This window comes from Urocitellus parryii, chromosome 3 (assembly GCF_045843805.1).
Source record: "Urocitellus parryii isolate mUroPar1 chromosome 3, mUroPar1.hap1, whole genome shotgun sequence".
Lineage (NCBI taxonomy): Eukaryota > Metazoa > Chordata > Mammalia > Rodentia > Sciuridae > Urocitellus > Urocitellus parryii.
In genome coordinates this window covers 194,541,663-194,551,366 of record NC_135533.1, presented here as the reverse complement: position 1 = coordinate 194,551,366, position 9,704 = coordinate 194,541,663, and the positions used below count along the sequence as shown (strand labels likewise).

Sequence of the window (9,704 nt, the reverse complement as noted above, 5' to 3'; positions counted from 1 at the left end):
GGAAACAAAGTCACTCGCGCAAGCGCGGAACCGCCCCTCTCTCCCGGCCCTCCCAAGCCGGACCCAGAGGCACAACCATTCAAAGTCCCGCCTATTGGCCAATCAGGGTACGGTTCTTTCTGAAGCCACGCCCAGAAATGCAGCCTGGAAATTTACCCCCTTTGGTAGACTTTAGTATCCAAATCCGAGGCGGGACTCTTGAAATAACTTCTTGAAATAATCGGGCCCTCTAACAGGAGCCCCTTCCTCCAACGGCCCGGCCCGCTCGCTGCCCGCCGCCAGACAGAAGGCTGAACCACCTGGAGCCCGCCTCTTGCTTTGGTTGGAGGAGGTCGGGGCTCTAATTCCAGTTCCCAGGTTCTAGTCTGCTCGGTTCCCCAGCATCCAATCCCAAGGACCTAAATACTTCTGATGCTCCCAATCCTACTCCGAAGGGGTCAGACTCTCCCGGGAAGTCTTTCCAGAACTAGGCAATTTGAGATTCTTGGCCGGTGCTGAGAACGGATTTTCAAATGTATGAAAGTGTGACAAGCTCTATAGCTAGAGAGAGAACAATTCTGATACCAATTTTACATGGCTTGGAGTATCTCATTAGTATCCATCCTCCTCTCTAGAACGGATCCACACCAAGGTAGAGAGAACCCTATGTTAGAGGGCCTGCAATGTATTTGACACATAGTAAGTGATAAATAAATACTTGTTGAATTAATGAAACCAATCAAGGCTCCCTAGATCTGTACTGTGTCCCTAATACTAACTAAAGAGTAAAACCAAATACTCCTTGACGGACAATAGCAGGACCATGCATTTACTAGAGACCTGTGTGAGTAGTGCTGTGTTTTACCCAGATACCAAAGGACCAGGCGCCTAGTAAATCACAACCCTCCGCCTTTTGAGCGAAGAACCATAGCCTGCCTCAAACTTAAAGCAGTATGTCCTTTTCCACTGCCACTTCGAGATGCAAAACTGGTCTCTTCCCATTCTCCTTCGGATTGTGTATTCCGCAGAGAACAGACCTGGTGACTCCCCCTGTTCTCTTCCACTACCTCAAGGGCAGCACCATCTGAACCTCTTAGATCCCCAGTGAAATGGATGTAACACCATCAGATCCCATAGAGCTAGGCCGGTTTCCTACAATTCCCGAAATAGGGCCATTCTCTCTGGTCTTTCACTCACCACCACCATCTGACCCCTTGAGGACAAGTCAGACGACCTACCCAGATCTCAAAGAGCAGGTTCTGCTGGGTACGGAGGCATATGCCTGTAATCCCTGATACTCCAGAGTTTGAGCTAGGATGATCATAAATTCCAGGCCAGCACACTCAAATTAGCGAGACCCTGACTCAAAATTAAAAGGGGACGGCTTTGGGGGATATAGTTCAGTGGTAGAGCGCTTTCCCAGTATAGAAGAGGCCCTGGGTTGGAACCCCAGTATTAGAGAGAGAGAGAGAGAGAGAGAGAGAGAGAGAGAGAGAGAGAGAGAGAGAGAGAGAGAGAAAGAAGAGAAGAGAAGAGAAGAGAAGAGAAGAGAAGAGAAGAGAAGAAAAAGAAAGAAAGAGACTCAAAGGGCAGGTACTGGATTCCTATATTCACCGCCCTTAAGTCTCCAAGTGAGGGGTGGGGCGCTCCAATTTGGCACCCCTGCGTGGGCCTTCAGATTCTACCGCAGGGCGGCGCTTCTCAAAAAGCGAAAGCAGCTGGGGCGACGAGGGGAGGGAGCCGTAGAAGGAGGAAGTGGGACTTGCTACGCGACCTTACAGAGCCAAGGATCCTCCAGGACGACCCTGTCATGTCTTCAGGAGTCCCCAGTGATGAGTCTGCACCCCCGGCCATTTCTACATCCTCCCTGCCCCTGGCTGCGCTCAACGTGCGAGTGCGGCGCCGCCTGTCGCTTTTCTTGAACGCGCGGACACAGGTGGCCGCGGACTGGACCGTGCTGGCTGAGGAGATGGGTTTCGAGTATTTGGAGATTCGGCAGTTTGAGGCGCGCACAGACCCAACCGGCAGCCTGCTGGACGCCTGGCAGGGCCGCCCTGGCGCTTCCGTAGGGCGGCTGTTGGAGCTGCTCTCCACGCTGGGCCGTGAAGACGTGCTGGTGGAGCTGCGGCCCAGCATCGGTGAGGCCTTGGATCCAGGGTGTGGGAGGCTGACTTTCTCAGGCCTCAGCAGCCTGTGGGATGGCTCCGGGCGCTGGAAAAGTTCACAGAGGGAGACGATCAGGTCCCTTGTCAGTATCTCTGACAAGATAAGGATAGAGCAAATGCGGCAAAGGCCCTGGGAGGCAGAGAAGATGAGGGCAAAACTTAGCAGAGGCTCTCAGGTTGGGCCAGATGTTAGTCTGAGGCTGCACTGGAGCCTCTGAGCTGCGTCAGGTAGGGCAACAGGACAACTGAGGGACTGGAAGCTGATGGTCTAGAAACTTCAGGTGCCTGGGAAAAGAACCCCTCTGCCACTCACTGGCACTCTCTAATGTATTGCACAGGAGGTCCAGCTGCCCAGACAGGCACACATTGCTGGGTTGGGGTCACTGCCATCACTGCACCATAACCCTGGGTTCTCAGCCCTCCTCACATGCTCTCATCCCCCTTTCTCACATCTGCCCCTGATCCTGAAAAAAAGACCTTCATTCCATTCTCAGGAGCCCTAGAAGGGGGTCAAGGACAAGGGACAGGAGATGCTGCTGGCTTCCCACAAGGCCAGAACTCCACAATATCCTTTTGGGAGAGTCAAAGCTCTGGTGGTGTGTGGTGGGGGGGTGAGTGCATGTGTGCATGCTCAGCTTGTCAGAGCTGTGGAGCTGCCCATGGCACCAGCAGCTGAAGGCCTAGACTCCAAAAGGGCCAAAAGAGGTGAGACAGGCTAGATCCTGTCTGTGGGTGGAGGGCTGAAAAACCTGACATACCCTGTCTCTCTCCTACAGAGGAGGATTGCAAGAAGTACATTTTGAAGCAGCAAGAGCAGGAATCTGAGAAGCCCTTACAGGTGGCCAGAGTAGACAGCAGTGTACCACGGACAGAGGAGCTGTCAGGCATCACTACACTTGATGACCCAATGGGTAAGGGCCCAATACTGTTCCTGTGGCACAGGCAGACAGGTGGGCGACAGCCACAGGACAGTGTAATATGCAGAGCATGGATATTGGAAGCAGATGGGCTGTGAGTCCTTGAGCAAGCCTTGGTTTCTGAGACTTGGTTTTCCCACTGAAAAAAAAAAAATGGGGCTACTACTAGTCCTACCACTATGTTGCTCAGAGACTCTCACGAAATGATGGTTAACCCAGGGCTTGGCCTCCAGGGCCTCACCTGTCCTCTCCTGAGAAGGGCACTTTCTCTGAGTCATGTCATCTTGGGATGGGTGTAGAGTCCAGGACTAGGTTGCCTAGGCAATGAACTCTTGGCTGGTTTCCTTCACAGCTTCTTTGTTGCTCTGACCATCACCTTGTGCTCTGCTCCCAGGGAAAGTACCTGAGCGTTTTGATGCCTTCATCTGTTACTGCCCCAGCGATATCCAGTTTGTGCAGGAGATGATCCGGCAACTAGAACAGACAGAATATCGGCTGAAGTTGTGTGTGTCTGATCGTGATGTCCTGCCAGGCACCTGTGTCTGGTCCATCGCTAGTGAACTCATCGAAAAGAGGTTGACTAGGGCCCAATAGTGGGTGGGTGAATGATGACTTGCTCAAAGGTCCAGATGCTGGGCTTTTCCTGCCAGCTGGCCCTGGTCACAATGGCCCTCCTTCCTCTGAGGCTACCCCCTGGGAATATGCTGAAGTAAGTTACCATAGTATGTGCAGCCTGCCCACTCTCCCTTAGGTGTCGCCGGATGGTGGTGGTTGTGTCAGATGATTACTTGCAGAGCAAGGAATGTGACTTCCAGACCAAGTTTGCACTCAGCCTCTCCCCAGGTAAGCTTAGTTCTTCCCTGGCCAGATGCACGTCTCTGCACACCTGAGCTTGTGTGCATCCCTGTGCCTTTGTGTGAGTAAATAGGTGTTATGTATTTAACTGGGGGTGGTCTGATGTTATCCCTTGACTGGGCCAAGGGCCTGGTGAAAGTGCTGTAACACTTGCTTACAGGTGCCCATCAGAAGCGCCTGATCCCCATCAAGTACAAGGCAATGAAGAAGGAGTTCCCCAGCATCCTGCGGTTCATCACTGTCTGTGACTACACCAACCCCTGCACCCAGTCCTGGTTCTGGACACGCCTTGCCAGGGCCTTGTCCCTGCCCTGAAGATGACTCTAGGATCCCCGGGGTGCCTCCATCTGTCTCCTTGTTCATGTGCTTCTGCTGGTGCCTCTTCCTGGGATTGTGGGGGGAATCTGTGCTCCACTTGCCTCTCTGTTCCTAGAGGTGCCAACTCCACAGATACATCTGCACTAATCAGACATCATGTGGACACCACCTCTCTGTCCTGATGGAACCACCACTAGGATTGGTACCTTCACTTGCTGAGTTATCAGCCAGGACAGTGTAAACCAGGGTCAGCTGGATGAGAAAAAAAGCTGCTCAGGAGTAAGTAAGAAGAGGAGCAGTCAAGTCATCTCTGAGCCATTCACATATCTTCCACCTCACTTTCTCTACCTGAGCAGTACAATGTGGAGTTTTGGTGGGAGCTGTGTTCAAACCACTGCAGGAAAAGGTTGAGTATTGCTCTGGCTCTCTTGGAGAAGATGATCTTGGCTGAGAAAGAACTAACTGCTGCTAGACCACATGCTGGCCACCAGTGGGACCATGCACCTGCTGGGGCAGCTGCTTCCACTGTGATGTCTATTCACCACCTCACAACCCCCTTCCTCCTCTCTGTAGGGCAGTTGAGGAAGCTGGCTACTCCTTCTAACAGAACCTGCCTTGAGCCTGCTTCTAATGGGTCTTCTCTCAGCTACATCTTTGACTCCCCCAAGCCTCTGCTCCAAAAGACCATCCTGAACAGCTGGTGCTGCTTTTCACTTCTACTCATCCAGACGCCTGTCAGCTCTCCTCAGTTCTTCTTGACCTGGGTTGGCATCCTGGCCTCTGACATATCATCAGATAGGCCTCTGGGGTTGAGTCACCAGGGTCATGTCAACAGAGAACCTTCCTTCCTGGGTCACCCACAGAGAGCTTTCCTACTATCTTTCTGTATTTCCATTGCTTTGTTTGTCAACAAACAGAAGCCACATAAGAACATCCTTCCCCCAAATTTGTGGGCACACAGCCACCCATAATCTTCCCCACATGAGCACATACAAGTTGACTCATACACTCTCACCCACAGAGGTACCTACATGTACATGTTTCTTTGGTGCAGCTCCCAGGGACAGCTGCATGGGAAAGTTCCACCTTCAAGGGGGTCTGACCATCTCCTCAGACAAGAATGGGTGCTCTTGATTCCTTTTTTCTCTTTAAAACCAAAGTCTGGAAAGGGTCCAAGGTGCCAGCGTTTCAATGAAGGGCAGACAGAGTAGGAGAGCTCCTTGGACTGGCATAGCAGGCAAGGACATTTTCTTCCTCCCAAGGTGGTTTGTACCTTCCCCTCAAATTCTCTATGAGGGAGAAAATGCCATGGTCCCAGTTCTCTGTGCTCAAGGACAGACCCCAAGGCCCTAAAATAATAGAAAATCACTTCTCTGCTCCACCTTGGCCAGGCTGGGGCAAGGTGCCTTCCCACAGGATTCCAAGAATCCTGTCCTCCCATTGATATTGGGAATTTTACAGCAATTTCAAGAAAGCATTATCCACCCCTTTTTCATATGATTTGTGAGAATTTCAAAGAGATCTGAAAAATGCCTGTGTTTGTCATTTATCTTTCTCTATTTTGGGTTTATAATAAAAATATTCTATTTGGGGAAGGTGTGTATATGTGGGTATGTGTGTGCACACACACACTCAGGAAAGGAGTTTGGAAGCAGTAAGCTGGATAGCATTCTCACCAGTAAGAGAGGCTGGCTGGTTGGGTGGGTTCCAGAGGGCTTGGCAGGGGCTCCCTCCTCCTCTTGGGCTCAAATCTCAACAGGGCAGAATGCAGAACCAGGAGCACCCAACCTGAACAAAAAGGCTGGAAAATAATTAACAGAGTCTCAGGAATTTATGAGACTGTGTACAAAAAAGAACTAGTTTGCCATCCAAATCTGAAAGGAGAGGAAAAGAAATTTGAGCTAAAAAAAAGTATTCAAGGGTCTGGGGTTGTGGCTTAGTGGTAGAGTGCTTGCCTAGCACGTGTGAGGCACTGGTTTCAATTCTCAGCAGTACATATAAATAAATAAAGGTCCATCAGCAACTAATAAAAAAAGCATTCAAGGAGATATGGTTGAAACTATAAAAATGAAGTAACTGAGCATAAATCAAGAAACTGAGCAAACCCCATCCATGATGAAGCCAAAGAAATCCTCACCAAGACATATCAGAGTCCAGCTTTGAAGACCAAAGACAAAGAAAACAATATCTTGAAAGCAGTCAGGACAAATGGGATCTTAGAAATATTTGAACAACCTCAGGTTTCCATTCAGCAGCTGTAGGGGTGAGAAAGCAGGGGTTTAACAAGTGCTGGGAAGAAAGAACTGTCACTCAAAATCCTTCACCCCTCTCCAAAAAAAAAAAAAAATCCTTCATCCAGTGAAAACAGTCTTCAGAAGAGGAAATCAAGACGTTCTCAGATGGAAATCTGCAAGATTTCCTAAGAGAAGGGCTATCAGAATTTCTTGGAAAAGATAAGAGGAGGAATCTTAAAACATCAAGAAAGAAGAACTAAAGAAATAATAAAAAAAAAATAGGGGCAAGCTCAAAGCCCTTTGCTTTCCTAGATGTTTGGAAGTTCTACTTGTTAATTCTTTTCAGTCTATTTTCTGTCTACTTTTCAGTTTGGGACTGTATACTGTTCAATCCAAAAGACTAGTTAGCAGTTGAGTGCAAGATAGATTAAGAAACAGGAGAAGTGCAGTGAAAATTTCTGCCTTGGGCAACTTCATTAATGAAAAAGGCAAAGGAAATGACTGATTGTGGGGTTCCCAGAAGGTCCTCCTTCTTCAGAAGATCAAACTCTACCAGGTCCCCTGTCTTAAGCACTGTGTATTGTGATGTGCCTTCAAATCGTGTAGGGAAAATATTTAAGATGGTTACAAATTTATTTAAGATGGGGAGAGTCAAGTAGCCCAAAGGGAGCACAGGCCTTCTTATCCCAGTGAACTGGTCTACTGTCAACACAGGTAGAACTGTGACACATTAGCTACAGGGAATGTTCTGCCCAGAGCTATGAAATCCTATACACAGAGACACTCTTACAACACTGCAAATGCACCCAAATTACAGAGATGGAGAAGTAATCAGAAGTGCCAGGGCCTAGAGCTCATCAAGGAGGGGAGGGTGGAATGAATAGATGGCCCAAGCAGAGCTATACAGTTGTAATTGTTAGGGAGTTTGATTGTGGTGTGACAGAATCTACCCATGTGATAAGATGGCCCAGAGCTACACATGCATATTCTACCAATATCACCTTCCTGGTCTTGATATTGTTCTACAGTTACATTCGTTCACTGGGGAAATTGTGAGAAGGATATAGGATCTTCTTCTGGAATAGCTTTGCAATTTCTTTCAAATCTATAAGTATCTAAAAATAAAGTTTTTTTTCAATTGTTAATATAGAAAGTAAAAACCAAAGCCACTGGGTCCCTAAGAAATTATTAAAGCTTAGTTTTCCATCATGTTATTTTTTTTTTATAAAACTAATCACTGATAATACACATTTATAAAAGTATTGTTTCCCAATACCACTTCATTTCATAAGCTCATTTTTGGAGGAGCTGCTTATTGTATTGGTCTAAACCAAGGCAGAATAGGAAGGAAAACCAAGCATGGTTTTGTCTTCAAGGAAATTAAGACCCAATGGGAGAATCAAGACACAAAGCAAGAACCTGAGTAACTCAAAATCAGACAGCAGAGCCCCGGCAGCAGTTGTGCTGCTCAAGCCCCCAGCAGCAAGTTTTACAAGTCCCAAGGACAGGCCTCTGTGGGCCAAATGCCTTGATAGGGCCTCTGGAGGCAGATGGCCCTAAGGTGGGCTCTAAAAGATGGTGTAATGGGCAGGGTGAACCAAAAGCAAGAGAAGGAGATGCAAGCAGAAAAGGAATAATTTAAGTGAATGGGAAAACCAAGAAGCACATCTGGAAAGGAGAACAAATTAGTGAGACAAGACCCTTGAGGTTTTTTCAGGGATGACCAGGGTCCCAGGAATTTAGGCTTCAACAGGGCTCTGGACTGAGGCTGGCAGCGCAGGGTTGTTGAACCTCAGCACAGAGAGGCTAGCTGGGTGGCTGCATGCAAGGAGGATTAAGGAAGTGGAAAAGCATGGTGGCACTTTCTGCTTCAGGCAGTTGTGCAAACAAAAATGAGCAAGGAAGTGACACTGACTAGCTTGAGAGACTCTGTGGTTTCTGAATTTCCTCTTTCCCTGAGCAAACACCACTGGGTCCATCCCAGATGCCCTTGCCCAAGGACACACACATCAATACCACTTGCCATGACCTGCCCCTGAGGGCCTGAGGGAAAGTGGAGTCTGAGGACCCACGAGGGAAGTCTCCTGTGCTCTCTGGTGTAGATAGGCTGCTCTAGCTCTCACCCTAAGTGGAAATGAAGTGTGGTCAGAGTGCCAGCCTCATCGACTTCAAGGATTACCTCTTTTTAGTGGAGCTCTAGTCAACAGACATGGCATCTGAGCCACATATATGATTTTAAATCTCCTAATAGCCACATTAAAAAGGCAAAAGGAAGCAGATAAAATGAATAATTTATTTAATTCATTATATCTAAAGTAACATATCAACATGTAAACCATATGAAAACAATTGATGAGATTTTACATTTATTTTCCTTATCAAGTCTTAATAATCTGGTTTATATTTTATGCTTTCAGTATATTCCAATCTGAAGTAGCCTTATTCTAAGGGTTCAATCCCTACTGTGGCTAGTAGCCACCCTAGGGACAGGACTGAGTGACTAAGGAACTCTGCTACTCAAAGTGTAGTCCCTGGGCCAGTAGCATTGACAACCCCTATTAGAAATGAGGACTTGGGGCGGGGGTTGTGGCTCAGTGGCAAAGCGCTTGCCTTGCACATGTGAGGCGCTGGGTTCGATTTTCAGCACCACATAAAAATGAATAAACAAAATAAAAATATTGCATCTGTCTATAACTAAAAAATATTTAAAAAGAAAAGAAAAAAAAAGAAATGAGGACTCTCAGCTGGGCATGGCAGTGCATGCCTGTAATCTCAGTGGCTCAGGAGGCTGAGTCAGGAGGATCTCAAGTTCAAAACCAGCCTCAGTGATAGTGAGGCCCTAAGCAGCTCAGTGAAACCATCTAAATAAAATATTTTTAAAAAGGCTGAGGATGTGGCTCAGTGATTAAGTGCTCCTGGGTTCAATCACTAATACCAAAAAAAAAAAAAAAAAAAAAAGTAAAAGGTACTCTTTGGTTCTACTCCAGACCTAACTGATCAGATTCTGCACTTTAGTAGGGTCCCCCAGTGTTTCATAGGTGCAGAAAGGTTGAGAAGCTCCATCACATCCATGTGGGGAGGGATCTGTAGGGTGGTGGCGTTTGGTACCAGTCATCAGCATTCCTCTTCCTCCTTGGAGTTTCCCACCATAATTTTCCTCAGCCCCAGCTTCAGACACAGACCTACATCAAGCAGCACCTCTCCTTCTTCTGAGCTCTCTGATGGGTTCAAGCATG

At 47.8% G+C, this 9,704-nt stretch overlaps 1 protein-coding gene across 1 annotated transcript; it reads left to right on the top strand.

Annotated features, from left to right (window-relative positions):
- Nucleotides 1–1,717: 1,717 nt before the first annotated feature.
- Myd88 (MYD88 innate immune signal transduction adaptor) lies at nucleotides 1,718–5,919 on the top strand. Its single transcript, XM_026405932.2, has 5 exons — nucleotides 1,718–2,117; nucleotides 2,921–3,055; nucleotides 3,456–3,636; nucleotides 3,813–3,904; nucleotides 4,077–5,919. The coding sequence occupies exons 1-5, from the start codon at nucleotides 1,790–1,792 to the stop codon at nucleotides 4,229–4,231; spliced, it is 891 nt and encodes a 296-aa protein (XP_026261717.1). The 5' UTR covers nucleotides 1,718–1,789; the 3' UTR covers nucleotides 4,232–5,919.
- Nucleotides 5,920–9,704: the final 3,785 nt, after the last annotated feature.